Source organism: Labrus mixtus, chromosome 13 (genome assembly GCF_963584025.1).
Source record: "Labrus mixtus chromosome 13, fLabMix1.1, whole genome shotgun sequence".
NCBI lineage: Eukaryota > Metazoa > Chordata > Actinopteri > Labriformes > Labridae > Labrus > Labrus mixtus.
The window spans coordinates 8,895,979-8,910,817 of NC_083624.1; the positions used below are offsets into that span (position 1 = coordinate 8,895,979).

The window sequence follows — 14,839 nt, forward strand, 5'->3', positions numbered from 1 at the left end:
CTCTGAACATGAACGGATGCAGTGTCAGCATAAATAAAAAAAAAACTAAAAAAAAAACTAGTCTGTGAATAACAAAGGCTGCCACAAAGAAAGGTGCTTATTAGTAAGTGAGCTGCCAGTTTGGAAGAAGCTGTTTGTGTGTTCGTTCAAATCGCTGAGCAGCTTTCTGCCAGCAGCCTGCAGGGATGCGACAGCAGGCTGAGCAGAACAAAAACCCACAACACTTCCGTTCTTTCAAACTCGTCTGAGCAGCAGCGACAGAGAACAGCTCTTTTATTTATCATGATGTCAAACCTTTGATTAATTAATTATATAGAGGTCAGAGCTTCATCGGGATGTTTAACAGGATTTTTATTGAGTGGTTAGGTTTATAGTTTTGGTACTTTTTGGGATCTATTGCTGAATTTATTTTGTTTTCAATCATGTAAAAGTGTTTTACAGTAGCTATTCTGTACTCTGCTCATGATGCGTGATGAAGGTGTAGAAATGAAAAGTTGCCAGTACCTTTATATTTTTGAAAAATTAGACAGTGTGCTGCAAACAATCTTCTACACAAAATGTAAACTTTGTTCCTTTAAACAAACAAAAACACAAGTTGTGATCACTTTTCATAACATCTTTATTGAATTTGTGTCTCAGTTTTAAACATATTTACAGATACTTTAATTTGATTTTTTTTTTTTAAGCTCAGTAAAAATACAAATACAGAACACTCAATTTTTCAAAATCAACGTCGGTCCCAGCGACTCCATGGCCGCCCAGCTTTCCCCTGGGCTTCCTCCCTATCAGATATAGATGGAGATGATGTCAGCGTGATGTCACAGACCGGGGGATAGAGGGCTGAGAGCAGAGACCGTACTGCATGAACGGACTGTTAAAGAGTTTACTGCCACCAGAGATGGATGGATGAAGATGGATGAAATAAAACGTGTTGAACAGCAGGATGGGGAGGAGAAATATCTTGTTTGTACACTGATGGAGGTTGTTATGGTTTATTGTGAGGAGGTCCTTCTCCTAAAGACTGCTGTTGTTTCATTTAAATAAAGAAATGAAGATTTAATAAATATAAACTACGCTCAAGATTGAGATTAATGTCGGCCAGAAATTTGGAAAACGCTGTTTTAATCCCAAATAAACATTTTGGCAAAACGTCCTCAACTGATACCTACTCTGGTTATCAAATCAGGACCTAAATATGTATCAAATCAAGTGAAAAGCACCTCTATAGAGCTTTAGTATAATGCAGATAGTAATATGATGCTCTAAAAGACCAACACCGAAACACTGCCCCCTCTATGATCTCAAACTTCTGAAAACCAAATGTATGGGTGACACTGTCGTTTGAAGCTTTTGTTCATCAAACAGGGAAACAATACATTGGTTTAGGATTCATTTTCATGACTATGTTAATACATATTTGGTGTTTTCAGAAGTATATGAGGCATAAGGACGGTGTGTGTGAGGCCACAGAGCGTGCTCATGGATGTGTTTTGATAGTCTTGGGAGGAAAACTGAGCGCTACACCACATGGGGATAAGATGCTGTCGATCAGGCTGAAGATGGACACTCATTCGTAAGATTCATAAACAGCTGGATTTGGTCCTTTCATTGGATTTTTAGACACCTGGAAAGAACATCTCCAGATGTATCCTTTCGATTTTAACTTAAACGTTTGAGTTTTAAAGAGCAGCTGCACCAACAGAACTTGCTGTAAAAATGTCAATCAATCCATTTGTTGGTTTCTAATTTCCATTTTAAGAATCAGAAAGGTTAGATATCAGCTTAACTCAAACACCAGCTTTTGTTTTGAGATATAGAAAGATTTGAGTCATTCTGAACTTCAGTTGGATGTACATGAAATATTAAAGCTTATTAAAGTCATAAAGCTTTTGCCCATCATGGGCATCAACTTTGTCTTCCTCCTTGTTTTCACTACATCACAGTTCTGCATGTTTTTATGCGCGTCACATGCAAATGTCACTACAAAGAAAAACAACAAAAAAGGAATTTAATCGTAATGGTGTATTGAAAATATATATATAAAGCAAAGAATGTGAAGAAAAAGCACAGTATCGGCCAAGGCGCCACATCTGACAATAAGGCTTGAAAAGAAGCAGTCAGACACTGAACACACACACACACACACTCTCGATCAAAAAAATCGTCCTGGTTAAGTGCAATTCCTACCCTTTAGCTTGTTTTCATCTCTGTACCTGAACCAGTCAGCTGATACGCAAAGTTTGGAAATATGGGCAGTGGCGGTTCTAGAGTCTGTTGGGGCCCGAGGCAAAAAATCTACAGGGGCCCTCCAATCAGCGTTCATCACCTTCATGTTATACACAATAAGCCCCTTTTCCACCAAGCGGTCTGGTTCAGTTCAGTACACATTTATGGGGTGTTTTCACTGTCAAAAGTTGGGTAGGGTAACAAAATACCTGATCCGTACTGTCCTACTTTTTTGGTACCCTTCTGTTGGGGCGCCAAGTGTATCAATCTGACCCTAAAGGTTGGAGCTAGACACCCTGCAGTCCGTTGATTGGTCGAAAGAGTCTTCACTTCCCGTGTGGCAGCATTAGTAAAGGACAAACACAAAATGTTTAAATGTTCTGCAGATATATCCTGCCAGCGCCTCAGAGATGCAGACCTTCCTAGGAATCATTGGGCCTCATTCACTAATATGTGCGTAGAAATGTTCTTACTCTGCGCATAAAATAAGTGCATACGCAAAATCACCGTCAGATTCATGACACGTGCGTACCAGCATATTTTGTTCTCACCATCTTGCGTATGTTAGTGAATCAGAATCATTCTAAATCGTCAGGCGCATGCTCGCAACCTGCAATCAGCATACTACCACGCCCCCATCTCTCCATATAAGGACATCCTATTGGTGTATCAGGACGAGAGCGGTGAGGTGCGGACACGTATACGTTTTTAGGAGCTGCAATTTGCTTCAGCAAGGCTTGATCTTTAAACTTTCTTGTGTGTGACGTAAATCATAATCATGAATGTTCCCTGCATGCTCTTACATAGGCTCCAATTAATCAGCTGGTTTTGGTTACAAATGCGATATTTCATAGCAATATTAGTGGGAGTGGTCGACGATTAGATTTAAGATTTTAGATTAAAGGATGATAAGGCGAACATTTCATGATTATTTAATACATTTAGTCAATGCATTAGTAAATTCACATTTTTAATGCTTGTCTTTTCAACATTTAAAAAAAATAATATATAAAATATTTTTTTTTTTACTGAACGTATTTCTAATGTCATGCATTTAGTCAAAAGAGTGTGTGTTAACATTTTCTGAGAAAGCTGGTCAATCCTTTGTGCATACGCATGGTCTGAGGAAGTTCTATTTTTGTTCGCAGAGTAAGAATAAATTCAAGTAAGAATGTATTGATGAATCCCAGATTTGTGCTTCAAACGCACTGTTAGTGAATGAGGCCCTTTGTTTTTACTGCGTCATGTTCTTCTTTGTTTAATTTATTGGTTGTCTACACGATGTCACACCGCTGTGATTTATTGATGTGTAAGAGTACGGTTGACTGTAGAAACACAAGCAAGATCAGGGTTTACTTTACCAAACTGTACTGAACCAGACCGGACCGCTTGGTGGAAACGGGGCTATGGTACCATCATCAGCATGTGGAGGGAGCTCGTTAGCCTCCTTTTTTTTTTTGCTGGTGGCAGTGATGATTCAATGTTTTGCCTTATTTTCTCCGCTCCCAGATGGATAATTCCTCCTCCTTCATTTTCTCTGGTGACTTTGAGAAGTGGGGGGGCCTTGCCTGTCAACAAGCATCACCTCTGTATTTAGGGGTTCATGTTGATGATAACTGGTAAGAGGGCTATAATGATCTCAGACACACTCATTTCTCTCTCATGCACACACACACACACACACACGGTCATTGCACAGCTTCACTGAGCCCATCATTAAGACTATTTTCTATCTTTAAATTTAACTTATCAACTTTTATTCAAGGACAAAAATAATGGAAAAAAACATTTGGCTAATGTTGTGTAGCTTTTGGCGTTGGCGTTAAAGATACAACACGTCTTGATTTCCTTATTTCATATTAACAACCTCACTCTCTGACTCGTGTTGCTGCATTTTGAGATGATAAATCCTCAACAGGACTCCCCCGGCCTCACTTGTAAAAACATTAAGTTGTCATCTTGTGTAGCTATAATGAATGGTTTCTGTTTTAGTATACTTTGTCTTTACTCAACACACTCTTCTTCTGGTCTCTGCCAGTTGATCTTAAAGCGAATAATTAGGTGTAATCAATGTGTTTGTGTGAGTTGTTGGATGATGGGCCTTACACAAAATATTCTGTGACAAAACCTGCAGCTTTTAATGGCACAGGATTGAAATCTTTTCTGCAAAGATGGTTGTCTAAATTAGCATATTTTCCCACACAGCGTCTTTTGCAGAGTCTTAGAAAAGCTGCTGATTGCTTGATAAATTAACGAGAGTAAACTTTGTAGTAAATCTGTCTTCCACCTGTAGAGTGGAAGCTTGTTTGGCTCTTTTGCTAACCTCATTCTGCTGCACAGACTTTAGGATCTGTTATCTGAACAACCCGAGCAGTACATGCCTCACACCGCTCTGGATGCTGCAGAGAGAGAGTCGTGTCAGGAGCGATAACTGCAGGCAGAAACTGTGCTGGTAACTGAGCAGACAGCTTGGTGGGCGGAGGCTCTGACTTCTTTCAACGAGGTCAAGCTCTTGATAAATCTCACCATCCGGAGCGAGTCCAGTACTCGGACTGTAGAACCCTTAAAGTAAGGAGACGTTTCAATGACTCAGCAGAGGCTGTGTCTGTATCTAAACCAGCCCTACTTTTTAAAATTTGCCTCTTTATTTTACTGATCTTGCTTTCCTATACTTCAGCTTCTTCATGATATTGATATTCAGTGTTTGATGATATGTTGATGGCATTAAGCGAGGGGAAACGAGGGTCACAGGGTCAGATCCATTTCTACATGAGCAGGTTCTGATTGTTCACTACAAACAAACGGGACCGGTTTACAGCTCGAAAGTGTAAATTAAACAATTCAACTTAAAAAAAAAAAAAAAAAAAAAAAAAAATCACATTTCAGCACTTTACCCCCCAAAATTGTAAAATGATTCCAAATAAGAACATTTCTAAAAGATTCTCCAAAATGTGGATGTTGTGACATTTTTGGAGACTCTTAAATCCAGACCCATTTTAGCGTGATATATTCTGGAGTGTAAAAGATGTAATGGTCTGAAAAGTTGCTCCAGTAAATAGTTTCGGTCTGAAGCTTTGAAATGGGCAGCAAAAAAAGTATTTTAGAGGCAAAAGTGCCGAATCTACAGAAGCCACAAGTCGACATCCACACATTTTATTTTACTCCGTTTCCTGTGACAAAGTAAGATAAAGTCATTTTCGGTTGTTTTCTCGGGATCACAACTTTATGTTTATGTTATTATAACAACGCTGGTTCTCTCGTGATAACTACATTTCTTGAGATTTTGAGAAAATTACTGAAATGAACGCTTAATCAAATTCAATTTCAAAATCAAGGGGAAACCAGCGGTGTATTCCCGAGGTAACAAGATATAGAAGGTCAGATCTCAAGAAAATCCAAATATAGTCTGGATAAATGTATGGATGCTTGTCCTCTTAGGGCTTCCATAAAAATGAAAGTAAACCCATGGCTTGTTTTAAACACAGACAGGCTCCGATTGGTTCAGGAGTATCTACAGATATGGACTTTTCTCTTAAAGAGAAAGATACTTTTTGAAACCAGGAACATCTGTCACATCGCTCCGTTTCAGAGCCACCAGACTTCAACTGTTTTTTCTACTTGCAGATCATGGGAGTCGATGGTCTACCATTACCTCAATCTGTGTTTTTTTTATTTTGTGTTATTGCGTCTTAATTGAGAAAACACAAAGTCACTAAATAACACAAACAAACAAGCCTGGATCAATTCCAAACTTTGATAGTTATTAAAAATCCAAATACGTCAAAGTAGGGCCAGGTTTCAAAATAGTGTCATTGCCCTTTAATTTTTCATTCTCTGCAGGAGTTCACAGAGTCGGCAGAGGAACCTGAACACTGAAGGACTTTTTAAGATGCGTAGGAGAGGTAGAGGTTGAAATGTAAGCTTGAGCAGAGGGTATGAAATATGGAAAATAAAAGCAGAGAACGTCAGAGAATCTGAAAATAACTTAAGAGTTTGGCAGTCGACCTGGTGATATGGATTTGAAGAGAGACCAATGTGTCATGGCGGTTCAGTCGGGAGACACAGGAGGGTCTTCATTTATTCATCTCTGTCAGCACCACACCTCTAACTTGCCTCTTCTTCCCCAAACAAAGTGCATGGATAAATCATTTACAGCACAGGTTATTTTAACCACCACACACTCGCTCACACATTTACACTCACACTAAATCATGGTTGTGTTCTCGCCTCATCTCACTGGCGAAGAAAAATAAATCGGGTTGAGCTAGGAAAAGTTGAGAAATGAGAGAAAGCACAAGATGAGAGAATGGTTTGAAAAGCAGCGTCCAAACGAGAAGCAGCAGAATGTGTTTTTTTTTTTTAGGGGGGGGGGGGGGGGTAAAGTTGTGACCCGGTGGCGTCTCAAAGTGGAAGAGAAACTGGAAATATGTCGAGTGAAGATGAGGGGAGGCCTGCTGCTGTCCCTGTGTACTACTGTTCCACTTACAATGGTCCAAGGAGGAATAGAGGAGGAGGTGTGGGACTATAACCGGCCCCCGCACTGATGACGTGACGAGCTGAGTACAGTTCCAGGTGAAAGTTTGTCTGATGAAGATTAAACAGGAGTTGGGGGGGGGGGAGGGAAAAAATGAAGGGCTTTGATTCAACCCTGTGTCCCCTTTAAGGATTTGTCCAAACAGAAAGAAAAAACACAACTCATTAACAGACCCTGTAGAGTCCTCAAGTCCGTCCGTGTGTAGAAATGTCACTTCCGTCAGGACAGTGTCCAACTGACTAAGTGATCCTTCAAGAATAATCCCATGTGCACTCTCTGCGAGTCTATATGGGAGGAAAAGTTTGGTCAAATCTCAAAGAAACACTAAAAATAATAACAAAAAAGCCTCCTGTTTAGGAGCTCTGTCTTTCAGAGAAAAGAGTCGTTTCAAGCCAGTCGTGAGGCTGAGCAGCGAACCCACCGTCCCTCAGAGAGACGGACTGAGAGAGTCCAGAAAGTAAAAGGTAAAAGAGGAGAAGAAGACTTTAAGTCGTCTCCATGCTGCACAGGCTCTCTCTCTCCGTCTCCTCTGGGTCATGTCTGCAGTCTGAGAGCTCAATGTAACTTTGTCCAGTGTTGGTGTTTTTTTTAAGGTTTTTTTAGGGGGGCAGGCAGGCAGGGGGTGCCCCCTGGTGCTGTAGTGGAGGAACTGAAGGGCCCGTCTACCGCTGAGCTGGCTCGCTGCCAGGCAGGGTGATGTTGCCCAGGTGGAGGACAGGAAGCGGGTGAGCCTCCGTGTTGAAGACCCAGCTCTCCAACGGCATCAGGTCGTCGCTGGAGAACAACAGGTACAGGTACCTGAGGGGGGGTGAGTGGATTGGGATGTATGGGGTTTAGGGAGGGAGGGAAAGGTGTGAATGAAAGGGATCGGGTGAGGAAGGTGAAGAAGAAGAAGAAATAATTAAATGACCACAAACTGCAAATCATTTTCCAAACATCAAACAACATTCTGAATTTGTAGCTAAGCATGTCTCAGCAATCAACGTTAATATACAGAGACATGCTAGCTAATCACCCATCATAAACCCTGCCTCTAGTTTTTGCTTGGTGTTTAAGCTGGCTTCTCAGTCTATCTCTCTCTCTCTCTAAAATCCACCTGCTTAAATAATTCCTGTGTTCAGAGTCCAGAGTAGAGCTTTCATTCAATACCTGCTACTGTGTTTGACTCTTCAAGAAACATTTAAACCAATCTCAAAAACTGAAGCAGGTTATACATTTTTACAACAATCATAGTTATCCAATCCTAAGGAACATCTCCAAGATCAGATCAATCTTGTCATTTAAGGACGCGGAGGTCCTCATCCATGCCTTTGTGTCATCTAGGCTGGATTACTGTAATGTCCTTCTGTCGGGTCTGCCAAAGAAAAGTCTTAGCTCGTGTTCTGACCGGAGCCTGCAGATATGAACACATTACCCCGGTGTTGGCCTCTCTTCATTGGCTCCCTATTCATGCCAGAGCAGATTTTAAGGTGTTGCTACTAACTTTTAAAATATTAAATGGCAGCGCACCATTGTACCTTACCGACCTGGTGAACCCCTATGTGCCTGCCCGAGCCCTGCGTTCTCAGGGGACGGGTCTTCTGAGTGTCCCAAAGGTCAGAAAGAAGACAGTTGGTGAGCGGGCTTTTTCTTTTCGTGCACCGACACTTTGGAACAGTTTACCTCTGGACATCAGGCAGGCTTGTTATGTTGAGGTATTTAAAGCTAAGCTAAAGACCCATCTGTTTACTGTTGTGTATGAGTCATGATTTCTCTGTATGTTTTTCTGAGAGTCCGAGTGTGTTTTTAATTGTTTTTAGTTTCTGAAATGTGTTTTAAACTGTATTTTGTTTGAACTTTTTTACAGAACTTTGACTGAAAGCGCTATATAAATTAAAGTATTGTTATTATTATTAATCAGCAGCCTGTGTGACACCGAGCTGCTGTATTGCTGTGATGTGATTGGCTGGCAGCCGGCAGGAACAAAGAATGAGAGCAGATAGACACTGAAGTCTGCGGCACACGGAGCCATTCAAATGTCAACAACGTGCCGGTGTGACGGCTGACCTTTAACGACTTACACACCAAATAAAAAATGTTCCTGATATTTGACGCTTTGTGGTTCATAATTTTTGACACATTTGAGTAAAAAAAAAAAAAGGTTGGATCATTAGAATCCTGCTGACAGAGCACCTAGTGTGCTGTTTTATGATTATCTTTGACCTTTTGCATGGTTTGATTGACAGCTACGACTGTGAACATGGTGTAATATCCAGTCTGTTTACATGTACAGTAACACCAGGAAGAGACGGCGTTCAAACTGCTGCCAGCAGGGGGCGTCAGAGAGCCATTAAAGGCCTCTCTTCCCCCTCTGGGTGACTGTCTGAATCCTGCGCATCTCCTACTTTCAGCCATCAGTGAAGATGAGGATGATGAAGACGACAAACCACAGAGATGTCAGAACAGGCAGAGACATTTATCAGCCTTTAAATACTTTGTTAACACTAATTAGTAACTTTAGATGGTTCATTCTGACATCCAGCAATTGTACAGAGAGTCAATGTTCTACTGTCCCTTTAGAACCAGAATAAACAATGAATTGAACCAATGTTGAATATAAAACAGCCAATGAGAAGGTTATTAAAATCTGTCATGCATCATTTGTTATGCTTCCCTCACTCAGGACTTGTAGGTTGCACTTTGGATGTTGATATGTGATACTCACTGGTGTATGTGTGGTTTGTTTTTATGCTGCACTGATGCTTTTCACAAGACTGAAGCTCCTAACAGATAAATTAAGTTATTTGAATTTGAATATTTGAGTAGTTTATTAAGTTTTATTAGTTCATGTTTCACTGTGAGTATGAAAAAAGGCGTAATGATGTCATGAAGTACACCTTTGCCTTGTAGTGTGGCATTTTATTTGAGCAGAAGCCTCATTAGATCGTCAGCGAAATGAAGCTTCTCATACATCGTGCATTAAGTGTAAGTGTTGACAGTGGCAATCCTAGAGTCTGTTGGGGCCCTAGGCATAAATTAATTGGGGGCCCCTCCAATTACCATGTCTGCCAGTGACACTCTTCCTCTTTCTTTTTCACTCCCAGACGGATCATTCTCTTCCTTTTCCTTCAGTGACTTTTATTGACTTAACTACGGCTGCTGTAACGAGGACTGTAGCCTCTGTACATGGTGCGCGCGTCATAACCGCTTGGCTATCTATCGCCCCACTTCTGTCTTTCTTTAAGTTCTAAAAACAGGACTGCAGTCGCGGTTGGTGGAAAAGATCCAAAATGGGACTGACTTCTCCGTTTGAAATCGTGGCCGTGTTGTAAACAAAACCACCAACAGCTCTTGTGTTGTATTTGGATGAGTGTCTGGTGTCGTATTGACTTCACACACTTAACCTTTTTCACCTGTGTCTGCCGGGAATCAAAGTCAGACCAAATCAGACATGACAGACATCCTTTAAATCGTGAAGGTTCACCGCTTTCTTTTGAAGCTGTTCGTCCATTTTTTGAAAGTTTTTGTCTCACATACTGCTTCTTAGAAAAATAGTTTTCTTCTCATTTATTATAATGAATTTGATTTAAAAAAGAAAAGAAAATAGTAATTGTTGCAATCTGGGATGGCAAGTTCCTTCAATCAGACACTCCACTACCCACCAAATCATTGCATTAATCACAGAAGTGATTTATTAATCAACAGAAGGACAGATGATAATTAATCAATCTGTCAGTGCAGTGTAATCTTACTTGAGTGTCTCGGCCAGGAAGAAGCTCTGCTGGACATCGTCGTAGGTCGGGTTGGAGGAGTAGACGTCCTTCACCCCCGAGAAGCCTCCGCTCACCCTGCAGAACTTATCAATGGCCTGGAGGAGACAAGGAAGGAGGGAAGAGAGGATCAGACAAGAAAAGAGTATGAGATGGAAAAGAAACAAAAGAAGAGCAAAGGAGATATAAGTTTAGAAGTAGAAACACAGAAAAAGAGAAACAGAAAAAGGACAGAAGTCGGAAAGAAAAGGCAAAAGAATAAGAAGAGGATCCGAAAGAGGAAGAAACACACAAGGAGAAGCAAGAGGAAAAAAGGGCCAGGAAAAACGGTGGTGGGGGTGGGGAGAGGAGAGCACAATTTTAATAAGCCTTCAAAAGCATGCTATAATTAATTTCTTTGCTGGTGACAGATTAGAGCGAGTCCTGCGGAGACACACACAGGAAACAGCAGCCGTAGAAAACTGGAGGAAAAGAAGATTAGCACAAAAGCCTCGCCTTGCTTCCCCTGCATTTACATTTCATTTTCTAACATTTGCTTTTTGTCTCTGGTCTAACACAGACAGCTCATTGAAAAGTGGACACACTCCCCATGTGTTCTATTTTACGCTGCATTTGAAGATGCTGTTGCATATCTGCAAGGTTATTTCAGGTTTCTACAGGCAGATTGTCCTTGCTGAATCTGATTTTTGATAAATGCCAAAGGGTTGAATGAAAAATGGGAGATGTTTCTTTCTAAACACGTCTTTTGTTTTGATTTCTTTCACTCGCTGTCTGTGATTGACAAAACAACAGCGTGTGATCTGTGTATTGAGTGAATTGTTTGCTTCATTCAGATTCAGGCTGATTTTGTTTTTGGTACATTGGAGAAGTTTGAATTTCCTTACAAGATGTTCAGCCTTTTCAGGACACGTTCAGGCTCCTTTTGTAGGAGGTTTGAATAGTGATGTAAATCCCCTCTCTGTCTATTCACTTCTGCTTTCCAGGGTTTATCTTTGATCCTCAGAGCACAACAGATGTGATGTCAGCGTTTCAAAAACAACAAAACGACAACAGCGAGGACAGCCAGTCAGAATGTGGACAATTAAAACAGTCTGATAACTTCCTCGTCTCCATAAAAACATCCAGAATAAAAACCATGGACTGTAAATATCAAAGGACGAAGCCTGAGTGATGTCACCCTGATGTTCCTGCAGGAGGCTCTGGAGACTCATCGGCAGCATCCGCCATGTTGGAAATCCTGCCTCAGCCTAACTTTCAGTCAAACCTAACGACTAGACGAGAGCTGGAGCTGAGGTGGGTTTTAAGCCTCTTGATGAACCGTTACAAAGCGCCCACCTATCAATCAGGTCACTCTCCTGCCTCACTTTGCATAACATGTATCGTTCATAAAATAAAGACATGCTTTATAAATAAATTAACCCCTGTATGGAGGCCCAGTGTGATGATTGAGCAGCATTACTTTTGACTTTTTAAATCTATTTTATTTTCTAGGATAAAGCTACTGACTCTGTCTTTAAGAGGGCCAACTCAGCGTCCAATCATGGCAAAGCTAAACGTTTCATTATCAGGATCAGTTTTACCCAAAGCATGATCAGGTAGACTAACAGTGACATCATCTGAAGATCAAAACATCCAGCAACTTCTCACATACAGGAAGACATTGTTTCAGGAGTGGAGGAGTAAAACAAAATTCAATTTGTGAACAGGTGCTCCCCCATCTGCATCCACACAAGTCTGTAATAAGTCATTACAAATGCAGCGTTGGTGCAGCTGCTGACTGGCAGACCTTAACTGTGCGCTCTATTGATTTACAGTGACGACTTTTAACGGTGAAATTGGCATGTCCATAAAAATTCTGTCTGTGTGACTCTCCTGCTCATACCTTGTCGACTTTCACTACTAACGCATGTAATTGAAAGAATTATCTACGTCATTGTCTCGCTCTCTCTTGCTCTCTATGTCGCACGCACACACACGCACGCACGCGCACACACACGCACGCACACACACACACACACACGCACGCACACACGCACACACACGTCTCCCTCCATCCTGTCCTGGAGTGACCATTTTGCTATCAGCAGATTTCCGTCATGACGAGTTTGGACCCGTAATTCCCGCTATTAATGGGCTGCTGCTCCAGACATGCATTTGCCCTTCCAAAGCCCCACTGCAGCCTGTGCACGCACGCACACACGCACGCACGCACTTATATCAAGCTCAGTGTATCCTTTATTATGTCTGGCTGCTTAAAAAGACATTAAGACACAGGTCACATTTCCACTTGAATAGACGCTCAGCAGTCTGGGAACTTCTAACCTTCTCACTACAGTACATCTCGTTTATTTAACTGTACTTATAAATGTAAAACACACACACACACACACACACACACACACACACACACACACAGACACACACACAGACACACACACACACACAGACACACACACACACACACACACAGACATCAGGACCATCTGTGCTAAATAAATTACCCAATAAAAGTGTACTTGTAGGAGGAGTGTGTCTGCAGCTGCTAAGCGAGGACACGTTTCACATTCCAGCAGCTCGACTTCACCTCCACACACTCTGACACACACAAGTACAGATGCTACACGCACACACACACGTGCGCAAATCAACACGTAAAGGCGAGAAAATGTTTACATGGCTGATGTGTAAAGAGGAAGCGGGTTGGACAGATGCAGGTTTTTGATGCGTCAGATGGATGCAGCTGGGGTACGGAGGGGAGTGTGTGTGACGCAACATGCAGAGAAGATCACAAGTGTTTGTGAGAAAAGTGTGTGTGTGTGTGTGTGTGTGTGTGTGTGTGTGTGTGGGTGGGTGTGTGTACAGTAAGTGAGGGCGAAAGAGATCAACAGATGAAGAGAGTAGGACAGTGTCAGGCTTTGTGTGAAAATGTGACTGTGTGTTTGAAAGAGACAAAGAACATTAGAAATAAAGGAAAATATGAACAATAGAAGAGAAGATGCAAATTAAAGAAAGAGGATAACATGAGCTATTAGCCTAAAATATATGAAATCTGCTCTTTGTTTGCAGGTATGCAGTTAGTTCACAAGTCTGAACGCCTACTAAAAACACTTAGAGAATAACAATGCTACACTTAAACCCTAACAGAGAAATGAAAATGGAAGGAGAAGAGTTTTCAGTACTATAAAAATATAAATACAACTCTGTCCAAAGGTAAGCCAGCTACAGAACGATATATATTTTTTGGTATTTGATTTTGTTTTATTTGATGACTATTTGAGTCTGTCTCTATGTCAGCCCTGTGATTGACTTGTGAACAGTCCATGGTGTAACCATTTGGAGCTAGGATCAGCTCCAACCCCCCGCGACCCCGAACGGGAAAAGTGGTGAAGAAAATGGATGGATGATGACTATTTGAAAATATATTTTTTTTTTAAAGATTTATTTATGGGCTTTTTGTGCCTTGAGAGATAGGACAGTGGATAGAGTCAGAAATGGGGGAGGGAGAGAGGGAGAGAGGGAGAGAGAGAGAGAGAGAGAGAGAGAGCGAGAGGGGGGAACGAAGGAGCCACAGGCCGGATTTGAACCTGGACCGCCCGCTTGGAAGACTACAGCTTCCATACATGGGACGCAGGCACTAACCACTGCGCCACTGCACCAGCGCCCCAGGACACTGGATTGAATGGAAACAATAGTCAACCCACTCAGACATCGTTTCCTAAATATTAAATGTGCTCACCAAAACGTGGTGACTTTGATTATTCATGTGCTAAACATTAAACAAGGTCAGATCAATATAAAGACTCCACTGCATTAGTTTCTGTGTTTATATGCAATGTGAAATAATTAAAGAGAAGCCATGATGAGTCCTTCAGCAGCAGCTCTCTAATGTGTCACTCACATATCACAAACACACTCCGATGTATTTACTCTGCTCATGAGAGCGTCTGCACTCACTCCCCCTCAGAGAAACAAAGACGAGAACTTTCACTGCTTAAAAATGGAGCAAAAGGAGCTGACATGCAGATTGGCAGGAGAAAGAGAAAGAGGAGAGTAGGAGAACAGTGAAAGGGGGGAAAACAAAAATGTTTGACGAGCAGGCCGCCTGAGATTCAGACAGAGGAGACGCATCGAGGAAGTGAATGGAAGATGAGCTGCTTAATCCTCCGTCAGAAAGAGGAGAAATGAAGAGGACAGAGAGGGCTTTTCATTTCTGCTCCACTTTCAGATCAAAACACTAACTAACCACACCTTAGAGACACTAACTCTCTAAACTTTCTACCCTACATGTTCATATCCTCAACGTACAGTAACCTTTATCAACCGTTTGCAT

At 41.5% G+C, this 14,839-nt stretch overlaps 1 protein-coding gene across 1 annotated transcript in view; it reads right to left on the reverse strand.

The window, feature by feature from the left end:
• Positions 1-601: 601 nt before the first annotated feature.
• man1a2 (mannosidase, alpha, class 1A, member 2) overlaps positions 602-14,839 on the reverse strand; it is a 135,752-nt gene continuing 121,514 nt past the window's right edge. The window contains exons 13-14 of the mRNA XM_061053579.1: positions 10,492-10,607; positions 602-7,558 (exon numbers count right to left, since the gene is read on the reverse strand). Coding sequence (XP_060909562.1) covers positions 7,423-7,558; positions 10,492-10,607 — 252 coding nt within the window. The 3' untranslated portion in view covers positions 602-7,422. The remainder of the gene's footprint in view (positions 7,559-10,491; positions 10,608-14,839) is intronic.